General features: G+C 36.6%; 1 protein-coding gene across 10 annotated transcripts in view; it reads right to left on the reverse strand.

Moving 5' to 3' along the window:
• The window catches only part of samd11 (sterile alpha motif domain containing 11), a 130,571-nt gene that overhangs the window by 72,286 nt on the left and 32,880 nt on the right, over positions 1-25,405 (reverse strand). For all 10 annotated transcript variants that reach the window (XR_003717013.2, XM_051931037.1, XM_028807859.2 and 7 more), the window contains exon 3: positions 5,329-5,504. Coding sequence is in view for 9 of the 10 variants with exons in the window: in XM_051931037.1 (XP_051786997.1) it covers positions 5,329-5,504 (176 nt within the window). In the remaining variant the exon portion in view is untranslated. The remainder of the gene's footprint in view (positions 1-5,328; positions 5,505-25,405) is intronic.

Below are 25,405 nucleotides of genomic sequence, written 5' to 3' on the forward strand. Positions count from 1 at the left end.
AATCAAATTGACCTACTGTCTATACAGATGTCATAGCACAAGGCGAATGCAAATACCAACAAGTAGGAATTATTGCAGAAAGCTATTATAACAGATGTCATGGCATAAGTGGCAGTCTTCAATAACCTGGCTTGTGACTGCAGCTGGCAATCACTACAAAGACAGCAGTATGCAGAAGATTTTCTGTCAGCACAGTACGACGATACAGCATCAGGAACTATACTGAATTACCTAGTAAAGTGACTCATAAAAATTTCCCTTGTCTTACTGTAAATTGAACGCACAGTCAACAAAATATATGAATAAAAATATCAGGGATCTCTAGATACAGCTAATTCAAAATAACAATTGCCTCTGCTACTATACAAAGGTATAACTGAAATCTTCTGTCTTGGTCTTTTAATCATTGAGATGGCTTTAAGAATTTTGCAAAGTGAAGACAGATTTTTCTTAAGATGATCCACAATGAGAAAGAAAAAATCTGTGTGGTTACTTAATGTGGTAGTGAAAAGAGGTTTCAAATTCATGTTACTGAATATGAATTCGAGTTTGAGTGTTCTGTAAGATAATTTGACATCTAAGAGTCAGATCATGTCTTATGCCTGCTGCTAAACTGTACAATCTAGCTCAGAAAATGGCAAGCAAAGGTGCAGGAGTTATTGGCACTGCACATGGATGCAATATCATGGGTTAAAACCTTGTGCATGTTGTTATTTGTAGTAGTAGTAGTACTAGTACTAGTAATAATATTGTCACATGTACAGAGTACAGTGAAAATCTTAGCTGCATTTCAGATCCAAAATTCAACACTCTGACACTTGTGTGGAGTTTGCATGTTTCTCCCACATCTGCATGGGCTCTTCCACAGGTACTTAAAGGAATGTTCCACTCAAAAATGATACTTAAATGTTATGAACCCCATGTGGTTTGTGGTAATGACCAATAAAAAAAATTTATGTCATGTTTTCATGCATAACGGAGCTAATAAAGTGTATACTTAAATGGGAGTGTACTGTGACCAAATATAGAAACAATAAACAATATCAAAATGTCCATGAAAAATTTTCACGCTACTCTTGTTGCATAATCCACGTAAAGTAATCCAGTTGACTGCTCAAAACATGCAAAACAAGTGCATTTTTCCATTAAAACAAAAGCAGCACACAACCCAGAAGCCTTTCACACGGGGCTGCGCTTTTGACTTAAAGCGACCCGCATGTTCTCCTAATACACTTGCCAAGAGATCTTTTTTTCTGATCAAACGCACACTATTGTGAGAATATGTCTTTCCTGTTTATTGTTTGGTTTGAGTTTCGCGTAAGTATTAGTAGTATAAACTAGTTAATAGTACAAATGAGTAATTACCGTATTTTTTGCTCCATAAGATGCACCTGACCATTAGACACACCTAGGTTTAGAGGAGGAAAACAAGAAAAAAAATATTCTGAACCAAATGGTGTACTAATATGTTTAATAAAATATAGCAGAATAATATTTCAACCATGTAAAATTCAACAGCGGTATTAAGAAACATCATCACTGTCATTAACAAATAAGGAGAGACTTTAAGGTTCAAGCGCTCTTCTAGTTTTATGGAAACCCCAAGAACTCCTCATCGCTAGTGTCAGAATTTATGAAGCTCAGTTGCTCACAATCACTTTGCAGGAGCACGTACCTATCATCACGCAGCATAACCTGTCCAATGCCACCAGGGAACAAAGCACGTTTGGACCAATGCTCCCTGAAGTTATATCGCCAGTCTAGTCCCATCTATATTTGTAATGCCACAAAGCCCTTTATCTCATATTTTGTTGTGGGTTTCCAGTTTGAAAAACGAGAATGCGATGCAAGCACAGCCCTCGATTCAAAAAATTGCTCTGCATACCTGTTTGTCTCGTCTGACAGTAGCTGAAAGGCAGCTTCAGGAAAGAACAGCCTGAAGTAGTCCAGCGGCTGGTAATCTGTCGAGTCCAACAGCAAGCCATACTGTCTTGTGAAGTCTGGTAGCCAGTTTGGCTCCCATGGATCAATGTCTAGGTATTCCTCCCACACGAACCTTGCCATAGGTGCATCGGCTGCACGAATGCGCTCAGCTGGGGCGGCATCGGCTGGTGTCTCGATCAGCTGATGCCAGTTCCTCACTCTCTTATTCGATCTCCTGATCACTCTCAACAAAATCAGATTCTGAAAAATCAGAGTCTATATCGTCTGCTGAGTATTTTGTTTTCTGCACTCGATTCGCTCCCTCGTGAGATGTCGATGCCATCTTGCCTTGTTTACATTTGTGTACATTTCACAACTCACGCACACGAAAGGATTAGATGCCGAGTCAATGAGTCTAACATTCCTCCAAGCACAGAGGGAATGCCTGTAACGTAACAGTGAGTTTTGTCGCCCTCTACCCTTGGATGTCGACTTTTGTCAGGTAATACACATCACGGTCTGTGACGCAATATTCGCTCCATAAGACGCACAGACATTTCCAACCTTCTTTTGGGGAAAAAAAGTGCGTCTTATGGTGCGAAAAATAGGTAATTGTAGAAATTAGTTGTGAACTTCAATGAGGAGTATTCTGAAAAGGCTAACAATAAAAAAAAAACTCAAATATAATAGATGCCATTATTCCCCTCAAATTTCAGATATCACCGTCAACCATTTTTATGTACGGTAATTACAGTATTCAATAATCAGAAGAATAAACAAGAACAACGAGAAAGAAACCAAACAATGCAAAACTAACAAGAAGTAGCATATTCAGCATATAGTTCAAACAAGACTTGAAAACACAACTTACTTGATTGATTTACTAAGCTGAAGTCATGGTAAATGTGCTTTCTGGTACAGTGGTACTGTTTAATTAACTACTAAAACAGCAAGTAGTAAATGCTATGCTGCTGAAAGCGGTATTTTACACTCTCAATCTGAATATTATTACTGCCTCACCCTGCCACAGCTCCTCCCTTTCTCTGCCAAAATTGCTTGTCATACTCTACCATGGTCTTCTATAGTCTCTGCATTACTCTGCAGCAATCCCTGTTTCTACTCATAGCTCTGCCATTATCCCTGGGCACACTCATCTCTCACAGGTTTCTCCATTACAACTAATATTTATGGATAAAAAAATGAGATATGAGGTCTACATTGTGAAATCCAACTGGTAAAATGACATTTCATTGTCATTGCACTACTATTATCTAAAAGACATGACCACATATTAGGTCATTTTCCAAAGGTAGGCTTTTTGCATCAACGGAGAGTCTCTACCAAAGGCCAATCCCTATAACAATTTTAATTTATTACCACTGACCTTAATGTACAGATTGCGTTTCACAATATAAAGCTAGCAAAAGAGTAAAGATAGACAGATTAACAGACAGATGAAAAAAAGTATTTTGTCTCATGTTTGATTTTCTGCATTACTTTACTGTTTTTCACTATCAATGTAGTAATCTTCAGTCAAACACAACATTATGTAAAAGGGAAACTGAATGAACAAATAATACTTTTAATCAGTATTTCATTTAATACCAGAGATATGTAAGGACTTAGTAAATAGTTCCCACATTTAGCTACAATCAGCACCATCAGACTTTTCCTATAGTTATTAATCAGTCTCTTAGAGTGCTGTTGATGAATTTTCCCTAGCTCTTTCTGTAGAATTATTTCAATTCAGTGGTATCAGTGGCGTTTCAAGCATGAACTGCTAATTTCACATTCTGCTACAACATCTAAAGTGCATTTATGTCTAGACCTTGTCTAGGACACTCCAAACCCTACTTTCCTTTTTCTTCAACTACTGTGGTGTAGACTTTAAGTTTCAGATCACTGCATGGATGCATCATCCAAATGAGGTTTTTCTTTTGTTCTTCGTTATGCCTTATACAATTTCTTTTATTGGGAATTTGTTAGTTTTCGCATACTCCTTGGGGTCAGAGCGCAGGGTCAGCCATTGTACATGCGCCCTAGAGCAATTGCAGGTTAAGGGCCTTGCTCAAGGGCCCAGCAGATTATGATCTCATTAGCAGAAATGGGATTTGAACTAGCAACCTTCCAACACAGATCCTTAGCCTCAGCATCATATCACAAACAGATAGTCAGATGTTCCCTGAAGAATCTTCTAAAGCAAAGCAGGATTAATAGTGCCTTCTGTGATGACATGATTCTGAGGAAGGAAAGCATCTAAACCATAAAAATACAAAAATGACCAGTATGAGATGCTTATTATGAAATGAAGTGTTAACTTTGCTTCAGAAATAAAGGAACCAGAGTCATTTACAAATTACCACTTTGATTCATCTATTCAAAGACTATCACTGCAAAACGGTTGAGAATCAACCCAGAATATTTTGGCAAACTTCAGGTGAGGACTTGTGGTTTTGATGTGTGAGCAGTTTGTTCCACCTTCCTACTACTCTGCCATGAATCACATTTACAGTATGTCCATTGTCTTTGTAATGTTAGAGTCATGAATGCTCATCTTATCAGAAGTTTGAGATGGTCTAGTGTTATTTATAAATTTAAGGAAAATGTATTCTTTGCTTTTAGAGACATTTTGACAGTATTGCCACTCCTGGATAGACTGTCTACTGTAAGTTCAAGCTGGCAAGAGCCCAGCAGCCACCTTTTGACATCTCAACCTCTTCCATGATGCAGCAGCATAACAAGTTTATTCTGTCCATCCAAACTGCTCATAATCTGCTGACAGCTCTGAAAGATCCACCCTATCCATTCATCACCTTGGGGCCTTTCATGCCTTCTGTTATACAGAGTTGGATTTTGTATATGTGGTAGCCTTTCACAATCCCGTAATTTCTTTGGTTTGCTGTGCTTCTGTTGATATGTTGTTAGTATGTTATCTGGTACTGGCACTCGATGTACTTCTTAAACAGCTAGCACTATAGCCAAGACCGCTATTCTCAATTGTTAAGTATTTTTATATTTGTAAGTTGCTCTGCCTGAAGACTACCAATAAACAAAGTTATAAACCTATTATATTGATAGAAAGGGAATTTGTAAATAACAAGGCTAGCAAAGAAGAAAACATCTACAACAATAAATTAGAAAGAAAGAAAGAAAGAAAAGTGAGATTTCAAATTTGTTTATATATTTGTTTATATATATATATATATATTTGTTTATATATATATATTTGTTTAATATATATATATATATATATATATATATATATATATATATATATATATATATATATATAAATCATTATCATTTTTGTTTTACTTGTGAGGGAGAAGAATAAATGTTTTAAACTAGCCAGTACAAGTCTACCTAGAAAGTTCCATGTCAGCTGACAATCAAAGAACACATTACCTCCTTTTCATTATACTGAAATGAGTATCATCTTCAACTTTGATTTCAGTGTGGTCACCATTTGCCTTTTCACTTTCTTCACTATCGTCACTACTGAAGAGCGAAGTCAGTTCCTTCTTAGGTATTCGTGTCGGGGGTAAAGGAATTGTTCTCTTTTCTGCTAAGCGCCCACGATTCTGAAAATGCAAAAAAGACAGAAAACGGCAAATGAAAAAATAAGAAAACTACACTACACTAAATATATCTCTAGTGAAAAATTAAATCTTAACTTTGGCCAATGCATATTCAGCAAAACGAGAAAATCCCCCTAAACTACAGCCAAATGTGGTCTTTCCAAATTAGCAGAACTGTCTAATAACATTTTTGCAATGTGTGTATGTTACTATAATTGGATGTTATTTATTCAAAAAATCATAATCTGAAAGATGGAACAGGTGCAGTAAATTATGGATTATGACCTAAATTCATGAAAGAGCGTCTTATTTGCATGGAACTAGCTAATGTTTACTAATTCATGCAAGTAAAGAGTGAGTAGTAAGGTTATTTATTTGTAGTTGTGAAAACTAGTGGATAGAAGAAGAATCGATAAAGTCAAAGTTACACTACTAAAAGATAACAGAGTTAAATAAATGGATAAATAAATCATGTTTATAAACCATGTAAATGCCATTACACATGAAAGCTGCATTATCATAAGACTTTTTACTTGAGATAAAAAGAAAACAAATCAGTTGGTTACCCTAAAAACAACACAAAAATGTATTGATATGAAGAAGGCATTTTATTCTCTGATGCAATTCTTTATTTTCTTTATAACCTGTAAACTGCCTGGACACTATCTTCATATTGCAGGTGCAAGCAGGAAAAGAAGCAGCACAAAAAATAAATACTTACACTGTCAATACAGCACTACCAAGACAGCCATTTACCCAAAATGACCAACATGGGAACTATAACAACAGACATGATTTATCATTGTGTACCCTTCACTGACAATACCAGAGGTACTATAGAACACTGAACTGCACTAGACAGAGCCACAAAACAACTAATTAAAAAATAAATGGGGTAAGAATCAATTTTAAAATCACATTTACCCTAAAGCACATGGCCTTTGGGATGGGTGACAGAACACCTTTGGGATGTTTTCACTGTACTACATCTGGACCAAAACTAAACTTGACACATCTCATCATAGACAGAAAAAAACAGTAACATTACATCTTTATGCAAACTGTGCTGAGCGCTTCACTTCTGAATTAAATATCTTACAAAGTTAATAGAAAATGTGTCTCTTATCTTTGTATTTAGAGCATAATGTTATCTTAAATTATACTTAAAGTACAATGCACCAAAAGTTTAGAGTGTTTTTTTCTGTTTTCTTATAATGCACAAGAAAAAAACTACAATACTAAATTCATCATTCAACATTTTTGTATAAATCACATAACCCTTAAACTTTTTATCCTAATAAAGCTACTAGTATTTGCTCATACAAGAAGAATTTAGGCACGGTGGCGCAGTGGTAGTGCTGCTGCCTTGCAGTAAGGAGACCAGGGTTTGTTTCCCCGAGTCCTTCCTGCGTGGAATTTGCATGTTTTCCATGTGTCTGCGTGGGTTTCCTCCCACAGTCCAAAGATATGCAGGTTAGGTGCATTGGCGATCCTAAATTGTCCCTAGTGTGTGCTTGGTGTGTGGGTGTGTGTGCCCTGTGGTGGGCTGGCACCCTGCCCGGGGTTTGTTCCCTGCCTTGTGCCCTGTGTTGGCTGGGATTGGCTCCAGCAGACCCCAGTGACCCTGTAGTTAGGATATAGTGGGTTGGATAATGGATGGATGGATGGAGAAGAATTTATCAAGCGAGACATTTCATAATGCTTTTCCAACAACAGGTTAAAGTAATACAACAAGGCAAGAATCTTACACATAAATACGTACATTAAAGCCAAAGATTGATTTAACTAAACCTACATTAAAATTGTTTAATTCTAGGATTGAATTTTAATGTTGTCACTTAGAATTAATAATTTTATTTTAGCTTGATTTAATTTTGTTCTAAGTTCCACCGAAGATTACTTAAATTTCCTTTTCAGATTTCTTGAGACTTATCTGCAAAAAAGGTACAGAATGATTGAATAAATTATTTAGTGGGTCAGCTTATTCCAATATTATGGTGTACCAGAGCAAATCATCAAAGAGCACACTCACAAAGCATTAACACCCTGGGGACGTTAACCTGCATGTCTTGGTGATGTCAGAGAAAACCCTTTTACCCTCGAAAACTTATTTGGACAATGAAAAAATTCAAAACTCCAAATAGGTGATGTCTGCGCCAAGATATGAATGCAGAAACCTGGAAGTACCACTACTAACCTCTACACCATTATGCCTTCTGGCAGAAATGATGATGCCATGTATTTTTACTTTGCACTAAGACAGTGGTTAACTTAGTGAATTACTCACTATAAAAGAACATAAAATACATATAAAATACAAAATACATTGTGAATTTCCCCTTGGGGTATCTATCTATCTATCTATTGAAGTAAAAATAATGATTTGTTCTTATTTAGTACAAAAGTCATCTAATTTTAAGTAATTTTTTTATGCTTAGTTCTGTCATTTTTAGTTTATCCATTTGCATGTGTCAAAAAACAGTGGTTACATTTTTAGAATTTATTTAACACTCAAGCAAATATTTCTGGTCATCTTCTATGTTCTTTAACTTCTCCCAAAACTCTCTTCCATTCTTCAGAACATTTGCTGGTTTTAAATAGCTCTTCTAGTATTTTATAAATTACAGACAGCCATTGCTCCCTCAAAGCTCTAAAGTCCTAGGTTCAAATATTATTCTTAGCACAGTTTGTCTCAGGTTTGCATGTCCTCCCTGTTACAAAATGGACTCAGCCAGGACAAAGAGTTTAAGCTACACCATTATTGTTAGACAGAACCAAACACTTTCATGGTTTATAAACATACTCTAGGCTGATAGGTCATCCTCCTAATAAGAAACAAAAAAAATTAACATAGTTTCTATTTTTGGCACTTTCAGCATTAGATAACTGGAATCTCTAATTGACCAGGAATGTATGAAGTTGGTCCAATTCCAGATGGTAAACTATCCCACATTAGATTCCTGTACTGTGAAAAAAATGATGCTAGGACAAAGTTTTTTATTGTTTCTTTTTGTTAACTTTACAAAATTATACGTATAAACCCTAGATTCACAAAGACATTATCTCAAAATGCAAACGACTCACATTATTTGAAATTTCTTTTCTCCCATAAATCCACCCATGCTACTGTATCATTTAAACTCTAAACGTGACAGCTTCCATAAGTAAACAAGATAAAAAACAACATTCTCAAGTCTGTTTCATCCTTTTTAGGGTTGTGTGAAATCAGAGCCTAGCCTGGTTACGATAAGCACAAGGCAGGAACAAACCTTGATGGGGACACATGTCCATTATACAGCCTGCACTCAGGCAGCCATACTCATACTGGGAAATTCAAATCCACCAATTAATCTAACATGAACACCTCTAGGGTGTGAGAGAAAAAAATTGGTACTCTAGAGATAACCTCCTACAGAGAAGGGGTGAACATGCAAACTCAACAAAGAAAATGACACAGCATAGGATTTCAGTCCAGTATGCTTGGCAATAATCTTTAACAATAGGCCACTAAACTAAAAAAAAAAACCAAAATAATATAGAAAGCATAAATGTGAGTTTGTATTGAAAGAAAATTAACATGCGGTTAAGGCTATTCAGCTTGGACAAATTTAAAAACATAGCATGCTTCACAGATATAGAGAAGATCTGACAACGCGAAGAGGTTAAAAGTCTAGTTATCTTTGAAGAAGGTACATGGATTAATAAATACCAGACAGTAAATCAGTAAAACTTTTTTAGCAATGGGGTCATAAAATGTTGCTCACTGGAGACAATTGATTTTTATTTCTTTCTTACTGTACAATTTTTTTTACAACTGCTCCTAAATGCAGCCTGTGCTATAAAAGGCTCACAAATAACATCAAAAAGCTGAACATTCATTTCCCGTGTTGCCGGAAGTGGGCTATGTGTGTGGGGTGCGGAAAGTTGGGTGCGGGAACAGCGACTTTTTTACTGAAAGATTTGTCACTGTTTAGTTAATGCTTCTGTAATTTAATTTGCACATCATTGTATTTTTAAAAAGTTGTAAGGATGAGGCAATTAAAATAAAATGAAACATGCTATATAATATACACACTGAGATAGACAATCCTACATATTATTTACTACTGACCCTTCAAACATACTAACACATAATAACCTCCTTAAATTTTTAAACAATAATATGCTGATTGGCATTTCTGGGCATAATATTGGAGAACAAAATTTGCATAATTTTGTTCTTTTGCACATATTAAGCTTTACTTGGTTTTTTTTTTTGGTTTTTTCACTAAAACTAGTATACAGAAAGCTTTAATTACCAGACTTTAAACAGTGGAGTCCCCAAGCCTGTTGTCTCATCTCTAGACATTATTTACATTCTCCCATGTCTATGCATCAAAATATTATAGCAATAAAATGATGAAATATACGGATGACACCACATATGTGAGTTGTTCAGCATAACTGGCAAAGGGCTTGTAACAATAAGACGTTTAACTGACATAGGCATAACAAGTTCTTTATCAAGACAACAGAACTCGAACTAAGGAGTTTTGGAGACAAACAAAAGAAAATGACATCCCAGCAAGAGTACTGCAGATACAACTGGTCCAAACACTCTGAGGTACTGAAATCCCACTATGTGTTTATAACTAATAATAGAACAGCTCTACTGTTATTTTCTGAGATGCTTGAAGAAATGAGGCATAAGTAAGCTGCTAATATTTAATTATTATCTTTGCATCAAGCAAATTGCACTGACTAGTGACATCACCATGTGCTATAGCAATACAAACACACCAGAGACAAAAGTTATTCTGTTGGTTTGGCCATCTGCTCAAAAAAATCATAGGATAAGACATGCCATCAATTGCCGTGATATATTCTGAATGCAGCCAGAATAAAGCCAGTACCATATGGCAAGAATACAGACACCTCAAGTAAAAACTGCTCTGTCCTCTGGAGTCTGGCAGAGGCTACCATGGCATCACAACCCAGACTAGCACATTCAAACACAGTTTTTTACCCCCAAGTGCTAAAAACAGCTGATGCATATTGTTAATTAGATATCCATCTCTTAAGTCCCCGTATATCATACTTTTGTACTGAGTACTGTACATTGCCCAGAAAAAGCACTTGATACCCAACTGATTTCTTGCATCACTGCATATTAAATTAATTTGGTAATGACATTTTTTCGGTTGCAATAGTATACAAAGAACAGTCTAAGAGGACAGACATCATAGATTCATCTTGGTTTCATTTGCTTGATATGGAACATTTAATTTTCAAATGTGAAAAAGTTATTTTTCTTTGACTAATCTCAAAAATAAAAACAGGCACAATTACAGAGAACTGTTTGAATCCTTCTACAACACTTAAGAAAGTCAACAAAATGAATAGATGGATAGAAGTTTGAATAACACTTAAAATAAACATAAAATCTAAATATAAAATCTGTTTTAATTTGGCTTTTACGATCAGAAATAAATTACAAATGATAAAATTCAAGAGGCACATTATGCCATAAACGAAAGAAATTATAGAAATTCGCAAGAAGACAAAAAACATTATGGACATATATCAGTCTAGGCTTCATCAAGCTACAATCAGAGCCTCATTGCTCAAAGGAAGACACTTCAGAACAGAAGTCAGTCTTTCCAGAAAAAGCTAAAAAGAATAAACTCTACATGAGACATTTTTTCCATAAAGTATAAATCATCTACAGATCTGCACACCTTTGTTATCTTGGTTAGGGTCTGTTCATGACTAGATTGTCACAAACACACTAAGCATAAATGAGTTCCATGGCAGAATGGCATATCAGAAACCACTTCTCACTAATAAAAACATATGTGCTGTCTTGGGGGTTTCAAAAACATACCTATATGGTCAATCTCATATATTAGGACAATATTATAAGAACAAACAAGCCCAAGGTGGAATTTTCTGGCCGACACATATTCTTTCATATCTGGAGAAAAGGCAGCATAGGAATCTCGTTCCTACAGTATATTAGTACAATTTTCATGGGTTAAGGATATTTCTGTATCAGAATGTTGTGGATTTGCTATTATTGATGCAATCATGAATTATATTATGTATCAGAGGATTCTTCAAGGAGGATATCCAGGTATCCTTCTCTGAACTGAAATGCAGCCAAGAATACTGCCACACATTAATCGAAAATAGACAAGAAGGTCTACATCTTTTTTCAAAGCTGGCACCTAAAACTCATAGAGAAGATTTTGAAGGAAAGCTACAAATGTCACTGATTTGAAGTGGCAAAGAGGACTGGGACACAATTCCTCCACAGTGCTGTCAGAGACTGTTCAGCAACTACAGGAAACATCTGGATGGAGTTATTTCTGCACAAGGTTGGGTAACAAATCCTAAGGGACCTTTTTTAACACAAGTTATTGAGATTTGCCTTATATTTTTAATTTTATAAATGCAAGTTTCAAAAATGTAAGCTATTTGTATATGCATGTTAATTGTTATCATTACTAAATAGCAATTTTGAATGAAGATTTGATAACAGGGTGGCACGGTGGCGCAGTGGGTAGCGCTGCTGCCTCGCAGTTGGGAGACCTGGGGACCTGGGTTCGCTTCCCGGGTCCTCCCTGCGTGGAGTTTGCATGTTCTCCCCGTGTCTGTGTGGATTTCCTCCGGTTTCCTCCCACAGTCCAAAGACATGCAGGTTAGGTGCATTGGTGATTCTAAATTGGCCCTGGTGTGTGCTTGGTGTGTTTGTGTGTGTCCTGCGGTGGGTTGGCACCCTGCCTGGGATTGGTTCCTGCCTTGTGCCCTGTGTTGGCTGGGATTGGCTCCAGCAGACCCCCGTGACCCTGTGTTCGGATTCAGCGGGTTGGAAAATGGATGGATGGATGGATTTGATAACAATTACTGTGCAATAAAGCAGAAATCATACAGGAACAAATACATTTTCATGGCACAAAGTATGGCACATTTCTGAATGTTGTATCATTTTTCTCTGTCCTATATTGATTTGTTGCTCCATAATGTTTTTGCACTTCCTTCTAATTTATTTTATTTCCTTTTCATTTGTATTTAATGATTACCAATATTAATCCCAATTTACAGATTACATATGATAAATACAATTTAAATCTATTAAAATTTTAAATTTAAGTTATACATTTTTTTTCAGAATCATTAGTTTAAATACGGGCGGCACGGTGGCGCAGTGGGTAGCGCTGCTGCCTCGCAGTTGGGAGATCTGGGGACCTGGGTTCGATTCCCGGGTCCTCCCTGCGTGGAGTTTGCATGTGTTCCCCGTGTCTGCGTGGGTTTCCTCCCACAGTCCAAAGACATGCAGGTTAGGTAGACTGGTGATTCTAAATTGGCCTTAGTGTGTGCTTGGTGTGTGGGTGTGTTTGTGTGTGTCCTGCGGTGGGTTGGCACCCTGCCCAGGATTGTTTCCTGCCTTGTGCCCTGTGTTGGCTGGGATTGGCTCCAGCAGACCCCCGTGACCCTGTGTTCGGATTCAGCGGGTTGGAAAATGGATGGATGGATGGATAGTTTAAATACCTAAGTATAAAATATGTGGGGTCTCACAATATGCAATAAGCAGATAAGAGACATATACTACAGAAAGTTAATTAGACTGAAAGCTGTATACAGTACATAAAAATATGTAATCTTGATAACTTTTAAAATATATCTTGATAACAACTGAGAGACTAGCTTACAAAACAAGCCCAATATTCAATTCTCCTCTTATTTGAAAAGTGTATTTTGTTATTAGGTTCCAACTTTTAGTATGTTCATGATCTGAATCTGTCTCAGTAACATACTTATCACATTCCAGTCCGGTTCTTTTTAATAAACCTTTAAAATTTCAGATATAAATTAATTTTCTCGGATTGATGCATCTGCCAGAATTGTTCAAAGATTCAAGATAGTACCTATACAGAGTTTATAGCAATTTTAGCTCCTCACACTCAATGCATGCTTACCATTGGTTAAGGATTTCTGAAATCAAATACATTCACTTTGTTTCTGATTTCCAAGGTCTATCCCTTCTTTGTTCATGATAGTGAACCTTGTATTAAACTTCAATAGCCTCCACACCCACCACAGCCACTGTCAAACAATCTAGAAATCACTGCCACTCCGCAATCAGACTTTAAGGCTGTGAAGCACATTCAAGAATAATGTTAAACAAATGTGGCAAAGAGTTTGTCAAGTATATTTCTACTGTATAGCTTTCATTTGCAAGAAATGAAAGAGAATCCAGAAAAAAACATATAGCATCTATTTTATTGAATTATTTTTGACAACAAAAAGATGCACAATTGTAGCCATCTTCTTTTAAGGGAGGGGAAAAAATTTTTAAATTAAACTCAGCAAGGACTGACAATGAACCTGAAGGAAAGAGTTTTCAACTGGTTCAAAGAACAAAATAAGAAAACCTTTTCCATATGTGAAAGCAATCCCCATTCAAACACCCCTTTTTAGGGATATCTTTCTGGAAGTACAATTCAATAATTACAGGGTGAAAAATGTACACTTCCGAGACTCAAAGGCTATGCTGAAAGGCTATAACACTGGCCCTATCTCAGAAGTTTAATTATTGGATATTTACATTGGTCCTATCATAAAAGGACTATAAATATTCAAGATAAATGTGAAGGACCATATCCCAAAGGAGGCTATACACTCTTCATTAAAGCTAAAAAATCATTCACTAATTAGGAGATTTAGCACCAAAAAAGAAAAATGTCATCATGCATGTCATTGTAACATGTCCATGAAACATAATCTACCTGATTATGTTAATTGTTTTATAATTTGATTTTTAGAATTTGAAATTATAGGTACTAAATAAAAAGGGCCTGATTTGATTAAATCTGGTAATAAAATGACATGTACTACAACTGTTTTGTTAAGGCAGCCGAATTATGAATAGAAATAATCAAATTTAATTATTATAATTTCATGTTTTATCATCAGAATAATATATTTTATATGCTCACTTTTCCAAACTTTTTATTAGCTGAATTGATATGAAACTGTATGATATTAAACAAAATATAGGGATATAATAAAATAACTAATAAGTGGTACATATGTGCTATATCTTAATAAAAAACTTCAACAGGTGACTACATAATGTAAGCAGGAAAACCAATACGGAAAAAAATCATTTAAGGTTAAAAATTAAAAAGGTCAAAGATTTCACCTTTGCCTAATAAAGTGTCAGCAGCAGAAACATATTTCTATACTTTTTATTTTTTTTAATTGTTAAATTTATACTTTTAACACAAACACAGTTTATCATTTTTTCAAATAATGCACTATGCTTTTAGAATGGATTTTTTTTTGTTGCTTTTGTTCTGGAAATATGAAACTTACAACTTTCATGATTATCACCAGGTGGCGATTTTCACAAAAATATATACAAGTTTCTGCTCTATCTTCACCTTTTTAATGATTTGCTATTCCAGGGAAACTTACCTACATATTCATTATCTTTCTTACATAATAATAATAATAATAATTCATTACATTTATATAGCGCTTTTCTCATAAGCTCTGTAGTATAAATGTTCATCTCTCAGACAGTTTACAAAATGCCATGGTGACAAGCAGGGTGGCCCAATAACCAAAGGGTGTATGTTTAGTCCCCATCAGTAAGCTACTGTGATTCCAAGCAAGAAACAAAACTTGTCTGTGCTCCTGTTTTAGAATGATGAGAACTACTGCATAATACATTAATGATTCATAAGGTCTCTTTGAACACAACGAAGAGTTAATAAGTAAGTAATGAAGATGCTGTGGCAGATGTGCAGTAGTTTATTTTTTTTATTTGGAAAAAAGTAATAAACTACACTATTAATAAACCGGAAGTGGTTTTGCACATAGTCATCAGGTGTTAATATTTACTACAGTAAAGTCAACTTCCATACCTTTGCAAACATGTTGCCATAATGTAAACAAACTGAAAATGGAACATATAACTTGAATGCAGTTTTGTTCACTTTTCTAATTTTATATATTGGACCAAAACAAACATAAATTAGATGTAATGCTAAAATAATTTTAATAATATGAGACATAAAAATTACGGAAATGCTGGACCTGTTAAAAGTGGTGTATAGTGAGGATGCTATAAAAAAGTCAAATGTCTTTCAGTGGCCTAACAGAGGGGGTGAGAAAATGTGAATGATGATGCATAACAATGTCCTAAGCCATGATGTGCTCAGTGTTTACCACTTCCTGGCTGAGAAATCAATTACCATCTTACTTGTAATTTCTGACTCTTCCCAAAAATAAAAACTGTCATAAAAGGATGAAGATTTTCAGACATTTCTGACATGCATCACAATGTGACAAAGGAACTCAAGGGTATTCCAGAAAACAGACTTTCATGTATGTTTCCAATAATGGCAATGTTATCTAACTAAATTCATTGCTCTGGAAGGAGATTACTTTGAAGGTGACAGTTGCCACTAGTGCACAGATATGCACACATTCTTTTCAACAGGTTCATTCTAGGAATTAAATTGTTACATCTCATATTTTTCCAAACACAACAAAAATGCCATTAGTATCCCAACATATATCAAACCGCTATGTTTCTATGCCAAAGGAAATTATGACCATGTTCATCTATTATTTCATAAGAATTGTTCATCTACCATAAAAATTCAACCTCCAGTTAATCATACAATCAGCACTGTCTTTCTTGGGAACAGCAAATTAGGGGATGAAATGCTTTTTGAAAATCCTAAGAGGGTCATGTAGCAGCTCATTTGGCATTCTCAGTTCCTATGGAAAGAACCTCACCCTGAAATATGATATACACAAAAAGTATTGTACAGTACATTCTTTGAAGCCAAAACACCATAAATAACAAAGGAACCACAGTTTTGTGGTGTTTGTAGCATTTTTCTATTATTTTTTATAATTACCATGTACTTGTTTAATTGCAAATGTTACAGATGACCTGAAAGCTACTGTAAAGCACTTACGGTAAAAAACCAATTGAAAATGCATAGTTTTCTAAGATATTTTAAACTGCTCAGAATAATTATCATGATCAGTCATTGATAAAAATTTCTATCAACTTATAACAAGATTGAGCAATTTTAACTGACCTTGATCCTAATAGCTCTTTGGAGCAAAAATTTAAACAGAAGCTTAACGTGTGCAGTTTATCTCCATCAGAAAATGACAACAGAAACATGGAGCTGTAGGGGACAGACAGGACTGCATTTACGAATTCAGGTTCTGATCATCTGTATTCCACAATTTATAATTACATTAAATTTGTAACATGTGTGTGTGTTATTTCATCATAGTGTTATTTCATCTTTCCATATGGCATAAGTGGTGGTGTTTCTCCTAGAAAGTTTTGAAATTACAATATGTAGACAGTGTTTGGTGAATGTGACTACTTTAACATTATAGGTTTGGTTGACGTCCCAACTCTTAACATGAATTGCATTATCTTGCCAGAACAATTACACTACATTTGAAATTTGAAATGCTATTTCCTTTTTCAATACACAACATAAAAACAACACACTGTATGCCATTATTAAAGCAAATGCACTGCTTACAAGTGGCAATGGGGGGGGATTACTGTGAATTGTATAATCAACAATGAACATTTAGTATTTTGCTTTGTTTCATTCAATATATACTCACTGGCTGTGGTGGGTGTCGGTCGCCCTGTCCGCATGTTGATTGTGAGTATATTTTAATGTCTTATATCAGGGGTGTCGAACTCCGGGCCTGGAGGGCCGCAGTGGCTGCAGGTTTTCATTGTAACCCTTTTCCTAATCATTGACCAGTTTCCACTGCTAATTAAATTAATTTTTCCTTCATTTTAATAGCCCTGTTTTTAAGGATTCGGCCCTCTGAATTTATTCCTTTCTTTATTAAATGACAGCCAAACAGAATTGAGACATGAAACGAGCCAACAGATGACCAGCTAAACTGGGGCTTCAAACTCCAACCACTTTCACTCCAGCCAGTTTCTTAATGAGAAGCTGATTCTTGCTGTTAATTAAACTCATTATTTAATTTCATGGCCTGTTGCTGCTCTCATTCTGCCACTGCAGACGTTTCCAAAACTGTTGAGTTTCTGTTTTTTTTCTAAGAACACCGTCAAAATGTTTTGGTGACCTGAGAGATCAGCCTTACCTTTCTTTATTTTCAAATATTGTGTGATGGGCACAGGTGAGCTGCTCATGTGGCAGCTTGTTTTGTGTCTCACTATTATTTGGCTGCTAATTAAGGAAAAAGAAAATACTAAGGGGTCTGAGTCAAGTTAATTAAAATGAATACTAAAGAAGTTAATTAGCAGCAAAAATGGGTCACTAATTAAGAAGATGGTTAGAATGAAAACCTGTAGCCACTGCGGCCTTCCAGGCCTGGAGTTCGACACCCATGTCTTATATGAATGTACAGTATATCTAACACAATTGCTCTTTTCTAAATGTAGAATAAGAGAAGAAAATAAGACCAACTATTAAATAATGACATCAGTTAGAGGTAAAATGATTCCCTTATTTTAAAACAAAAACCTGCAGCCGCTGGAGTACCCCAGGACCAGGACTGGAAACAACTGCTCTAACATTCATAGAGAATGGTATGAGAAACAAAAACATCCAATGTGCAATACATCTGGGTGAAAACACCTTGCTAATGAAAGCAGTAAGAGGAAAATGGCCACAAATGGTTAAATAACAGATCTTTACAGCAGTTTTATGCACAATATCATTTATGGATGCACAAAATGTCAGACCCTGAAGAAGATCGGCTGCAGCAGTAGAAGGCCATATGGGATTCCATTCTTGTCAGCTAAGAACAGAAGCACAAGACTACAGGGAACATACAATCACCAAGATAGGTGAATTTAAGAAGACTTCTGTCATTAGCACAAGCTGGAGAGCTGGAATGATAATCTATAGAATGTTTACTTGCCACACATAAGGCCTTTTCATAACAGATGAGCTTAATTTGAATGTCACTGCATACCTAACAATTGTTTCTGATCAAGTACATCTTTTTATGGTCACAGACTTCCACCAGAGTAATGCACCCCATTACCAAGCAAGCTGGTTTCACAAACATGACAGTAATTTCGGTTTACTCCAATGGTCTGCATAGTCCCCCGATATCAATTCAACAAATCACCTTACAGATGAGGTATGCTGTCCAATACGAAAATAACCACTGCAATGCTTTACTGGTTCAAAAGATATTGCCAGTAAGATACTAAATATACCATCTTATTTTAGAAAGAAAACACTAAAATATATTTTATACATTTCTGCAAAAACAGCAGACTGACATTAGGAATCAGACATATGACTACACAGATGCATCTACCCAATGTACACATACTTTATCTTATGTGAAAAGCAAAAAATAAATAAAAGAAAAACATACATATACAATATATGCCATGATAAAAAGAGTTAAAAGATACTGGGTGAGCATATACTCAGAAGCAGGTGCTGCCCTTCTTCCATAAAAGTTAAGGGTTGGATGGCCAGCATTTGCCTTTGTGGTTTACAAATTCAAAAGAACTCAGCCCAACCACATGGAGACTGACGCACAAATGAGGGAGGCCCCCCACCCCCTCTCCCGCGCTTCCGGCAACAATGCAACCACAAGGACACACTCCAAAACAGAAAATTAAAACCAGAACTAGCCACCCCACCCACACATGGATAACTCACTTTTATTACCCTGGGGGTTGGTATAACTGAACATTCACTATTAATTAGCGTACAGACAAAGCATGTGGAAAGCATGGAAAAAATATGCCTTGTTTTTCTATGTTGCTACAAATGAGTCCTCCTACTTTGAACTTTTAAATTAGTAATTAGGTGAGTAGGGTGTTGCAGCATGGTATATTATATACACTATAGTCATATTTACAAAAATCTAGCAGAAAACATCTAGAATAACTGACTGCAGTCACTGCCAAATTGTTCAATATATATATTGTACTTGCCTTTGATCACTAACAAAAAAGGAAGACTCTCAGAGGTTAATGAACCAGATCAAATGATGTTCATCCTAACCAATGTGTCCTCTTCAACTCATGGGACTTACTGGAGCCAAACCATCTTTACCAATTAAGACCAAAACCAGGAACATGTGAAGGAGTTAAACACTGTGACTTCTTCAGAATATTTGGATAACTCTAGATTTTATGAACCAGGGTATTGTTAGGATTTTTCACACCCCCTACCCCAAACACTGTTATTAAAACTACTAGCATACACCTACCATAAGTGAAATGTGCTCTTTTAAACCATACAGAATTGTACACCTCAAATCACAGTTACTTTGTAGATTAAAGATAACATAAATATGAAATTAAAATCCTACAAGTACAGTATTAGTTAAATAGCTAGGAACTGATCACGTTCTGGACTAATCAGTATTAAGGCGGTTTTTGTTTTAATTTGGTAGATGAACCAAAATTTTGCATGGAAAACGGGTGTTTTAATTCTAACACTCGCAGAAAGTAATGCTCAGTATTTTCAGTCATATCAACATGTTACATTTTAGGGCTGCATATTTACTGCCAATGTTATCTCACAGCTTCAGAGCTGTGGGTCTATGTGGAAGCTGTATATTCTGTTTGTATGTATTTGCAACTCTAAATTGACTTTAAATGTGTATATATATATATATATATATATATATATATATAGTACTGGCGGCACGGTGGCGCAGTGGGTAGCGCTGCTGCCTCGCAGTTGGGAGATCTGGGGACCTGGGTTCGATTCCCGGGTCCTCCCTGCGTGGAGTTTGCATGTTCTCCCCGTGTCTGCGTGGGTTTCCTCCGGGCGCTCCGGTTTCCTCCCACAGTCCAAAGACATGCAGGTTAGGTGGACTGGCGATTCTAAATTGGCCCTAGTGTGTGCTTGGTGTGTGGGTGTGTTTGTGTGTGTCCTGCGGTGGGTTGGCACCCTGCCCGGGATTGTTTCCTGCCTTGTGCCCTGTGTTGGCTGGGATTGGCTCCAGCAGACCCCCGTGACCCTGTGTTCGGATTCAGCGGGTTGGAAAATGGATGGATGGATATATAGTACTGTGCAAAAGTTTTAGGCAGGTGTGAAAAAATGTTATAAACAAAGAATGCTTTCAGAAATATAAATAATCATTTTTTATTGTTATCAATTTACAAAATGCAAAGTGAGTGAACAAAAGAAAAATCTAAATCAAATCAATACTTGGTGTTACTACCTTTTGCCTTCAAACCAGCATCAATTCTTATAGGTACACTTGCAAAGTCAGGGATTTTGTAGGATTATAGTCAGGTGTATGATCAACCAATCATACCAAACAGGTGCAAATGATCATCAATGTCACACGTAGGTTGAAACACAGTCATTAACTGAAACAGAAACAGCTGTGTAGGAGGCTTAAAACTGGGTGAGGAACAGCCAAACTCTGCTACCAAGGTGAGGTTGTGGAAGACAGTTTCATGTCATGGCAAGATTGAGCACAGCAACAAGACACAAGGTAGTTATACTGCATCAGCAAGGTATCTCCCAGACAAAGACTTCAAAGCAGACTGGGGTTTCAAGATATGCTGTTCATGCTCTTTTGAAGAAGCACAAAGAAACGGGCAACGGTGAGGATCATAGACGCAGTGGTCGGCCAAGGAAACTTAGTGCAGCAGATGAAAGACACATCAAGCTGATTACCCTTTGAAATCGGAAGATGTCCAGCAGTGCCATCAGCTCAGAACTGGCAGAAACCAGTGGGACCCAGGTACACCCATCTACTGTCCGGAGAAGTGTGGCCAGAAGTGGTCTTCATGGAAGAGTTGCAGCCAAAAAGCCATACTTCCGACGTGGAAACAAGGCCAAGCGACTCAAGTATGCACGAAAACATAGGAACTGGGGTGCAGAAAAATGGGAGCAGGTGCTCTGGACTGATGAGTCAAAATTTGAAATATTTGGCTGTAGCAGAAGGCAGTTTGTTTGTCGAAGGGCTGGAGAGCGGTACAATAATGAGTGTCTGCAGGCAACAGTGAAGCATGGTGGAGGTTCCTTGAACGTTTGGGGCTGCATTTCTGCAAATGGAGTTGGAGATTTGGTCAGGATTAATGGTGTTCTCAATGCTGAGAAATACAGGCAGATACTTATCCATCATGCAATACTATCAGGGAGGCATATGATTGGCCCCAAATTTATTCTGCAGCAGGACAACGACCCCAAACATACAGCCAAAGTCATTAAGAACTATCTTCAGCGTAAAGAAGAACAAGAAGTCCTGGAAGTGATGGTATGGCCCCCACAGAGCCCTGATCTCAACATCATCGAGTATGTCTGGGATTACATGAAGAGACAGAAGGATGTGAGGAAGCCTACATCCACAGAAGATCTGTGGTTAGTTCTCCAAGATGTTTGGAACAACCTACCAGCCGAGTTCCTACAAAAGCTGTGTGCAAGTGTACCTAGAAGAACTGATGCTGTTTTGAAGGCAAAGGGTGGTCACACCAAATATTGATTTGATTTAGATTTCTCTTTTGTTTATTCACTGCATTTTGTTGATTGATGAAAATAAATGATTAACACTTCCATTTTTGAAAGCATTCTTTGTTTATAGCATTTTTTCACACCTGCCTAAAACTTTTGCACAGTAGATAGATAGATAGATAGATAGATACTTTATTAATCCCAATGGGAAATTCACAGTACTGTGTGTATGTGTGTATATATATATATATATATATATATATATATATATATATATATATAAAATGTGTGTGTGTGTGTGTGTGTGTGTGTGTATATATATACAGTAATCCCTCGCTATATCGCGCTTCGTCTTTCGCGGCTTCACTCCATCGCGGATTTTAAATGTAAGCATATGTGAATATATATCGCAGATTTTTCACTGCTTCGCGGATGTCTGCGGTCTACAGTACATGTGCTTCCTCAGTTGATTTGCCCATTTGAATTCAAACAAGGGACGCATTTGAATTCAAACAAGGGACGCTATTGGCGGATGGCTGAGAAGCTACCCAATCAGAGCCTTCGGTTAAGTTCCTGTGTGCTGCTGATTGGCTCAGCGATGGAGTGCTGCATTAACCAGGAAGTCTAATCTCACTCATTCAGCATTAACGCATGTTACTGCTACTGCTGCAAGAGCCGTGTCCAAGCGCCAACAGAAGATGCAAATGATTGCAGAAAAGGTAAAAGTTTTGGATATGTTGAAGGAAGGAAACAGCTACACTGCTGCAGGACACCATTACAGCATCAATGAGTCCACGATTCTTTTTATTTAAAAAGGAGGAAAAGCATATAAGATCTACAGCCGCAGTGTCCTTTAACCAGGGTGCAAAACGAGTTGCAAGTGGACGTGATAAGGCAGTAGTCTGGATGGAATCTGCTTTAGGGATCTGGATTGAAGAGTGATGAAAGAAGTACAACGGCGGTGCTAAACAGTCGCCTGAAGAGGCTCCTTTAGAAGAGCTGTAACGCTATCCTTTGTAGTGCAGAAAAATTAAACTCATCGTTATCGGACAAGTCGTCGTGTCATTGTTGGTGAGTAACCATAATTAATTATTTACGTACAGTACTTATTACATGTACATAGTTTAGTGTCACTGCACACATATTTTACTGTATACAATTTTTCTTGCATTGTACGTATTTATCACTGGTGACCTGTCTGTCGTAATGGCTGTAACATATGTGATATCGGAGACGCTCGATATCTTTAAAATAATATTTAGGTTTTACTGTTACATACATAATTTCAACGAATCTTACCTAATATCTAAGAGAATACAAAGGGTTTATGCTGTATAATTGTGCGTGAAATGTTTATAATAGTGTGGGAGAGTTTATAAGGGCTTAAAATATATAAAAATAACCATATAAACATATGGTTTCTACTTCGCAGATTTTCTTATTTCGCGGGTGGCTCTGGAACGCAACCCCCGCGATGGAGGAGGGATTATTGTATATATATATGTGTATATATATTATATATACATACACGACCGGCCTGACATGCAAACAACTTGCTTTACAACCAATTTGTTTTGAATTACGACCAACATCTTGCGTTACGACCCGAATGCGATCACGTGCATCCGCTTGTGCAATTGTAAACAAACAGCCGAGAGTGTTTGTAAGCATCAGTCAGAGCCCAAATACATGTGTTTGTGGACGTAATTTCGGTCAGTGCAGTGATTTATATAATTTATTTCGATAACTGCTAAGGAAGGAAGCGAAGGTAATGAAGGTAAATAAAGCGATCACAATCGAAACGAAGAAGGAAATTGTGTGGAAATATGAGAATGGTGTTTGTATGACCGATCTCGCTAATATGTACAGCATGTCGAAATCCACCATCTCAACAATTTTACAAAGAAAAGATTTCTATAAGGGAACTCCTTCCAAACAATAACCACCTTCCATTTCATTCTCCTCCTCCTTCCTTCCTGCAAGCCAAAGATGTCAACTTAAATGGTGAGTATAGTATGAAATTGTCTGGTAGGCTAGGCACTTTTTATAACTTTTTGGTTAGTACATTAGAAAAAGTATTGGTGTTTTTGGTAAATTATGCACATTATACAACCCTTTTCTATTAAAAAAAGTTAAGTAAGTGTTGCTGTGGGCGGATCGGAACACATTAAGGGCATTTCCATTATTTCTTATGGGAAAAATAGTCTTGACTTACAACCAACTTGAGTTACAACCAGCCCTCACGAACGAATTGAGTTCTTAAGTCAAGGGTCCACTGTATATATATATATATATATATATATATATATATATATATATATATATATATATATATATATATATATATATATATATATAAAAATATACACTGCGGTGGGCTGGCGCCCTGCCCATGGTTTGTTTCCTGCCTTGCGCCCTGTGTTGGCTAGGATTGGCTCCAGCAGACTCCTGTGACCCTGTACTTAGGATTTAGAGGGTTGGATAATGGATGGATGGATGGATGGATGGATGGATATATATATATATATATATATATATATATACATACATATACACATATGCCGTTTGGTGGGCTAGAGAACTATCAACCACTGATTATTGGTTTGCACCCCACGTACATAGTCAAGAGAAATGCTTGTACTTCTTATCTAGTACTGAGAATAAACATGTTCAGAAATGAATGGATACATTATAATAATAGAATAAGCTACATCTTAGGTGAAAATATTCTGTCATCTAAGCATACTAAATTAAAGCAGTAAAGCTACAGAATTCTAGAATTCATCTTCTTAAAGAATTGGTTTCTGAGGAAATTTTAACTAATCATTACTTTACTGGACTAAAATAATCCACCCCTCCTCTAAAATAATATATTTTTAAAATTATAACTAATGTGTTCTTCAATGTTTAAACACTTTCACATTATGTGTAAATCATTCAATATAATATCCACCAATTCATTTATAAGAAATCCACCTAATTCAAGTTTCTTTTTAGGATTACTAGAACCAAAGCCTATCTTGGCTACATTGTAGGGTTGCATTGTACCTAAAAACCCAGTTTTGAAAAGAGTATGGTACTAGCAGTTCAGTACTTTCTGTACCGTGTGGTCTGCAGAGGATGCTCGTGCTACCCAAACCTGAAACAGACAGAGGTAGGACACAAGTTCAACACACACGTTTTGTATTTTTTTCTTTTTTCTCGTGGGAAACGCCTTCCCCCATTTCCCACCTGCGCAGCACAGTTCACAACACTAAACACACAGCCCAAAACACTTTCTTTTCTTCTTCTTTCTCTTCCACTCAATCCACCTTCACTTCTCCTGGTAAGCATCATCTCCCTTCCTACCGTCTCTGGCTTGCAGAGCAGTGGCAGCTGGCTCCTTTTATAGGGCACCCGGAAGTGCTCCAGGTGTCCGGTGATCTTCTTCTGGCAGCACTTCAGTGT

This window comes from Erpetoichthys calabaricus, chromosome 8 (genome assembly GCF_900747795.2).
Source record: "Erpetoichthys calabaricus chromosome 8, fErpCal1.3, whole genome shotgun sequence".
Taxonomy (NCBI): domain Eukaryota; kingdom Metazoa; phylum Chordata; class Cladistia; order Polypteriformes; family Polypteridae; genus Erpetoichthys; species Erpetoichthys calabaricus.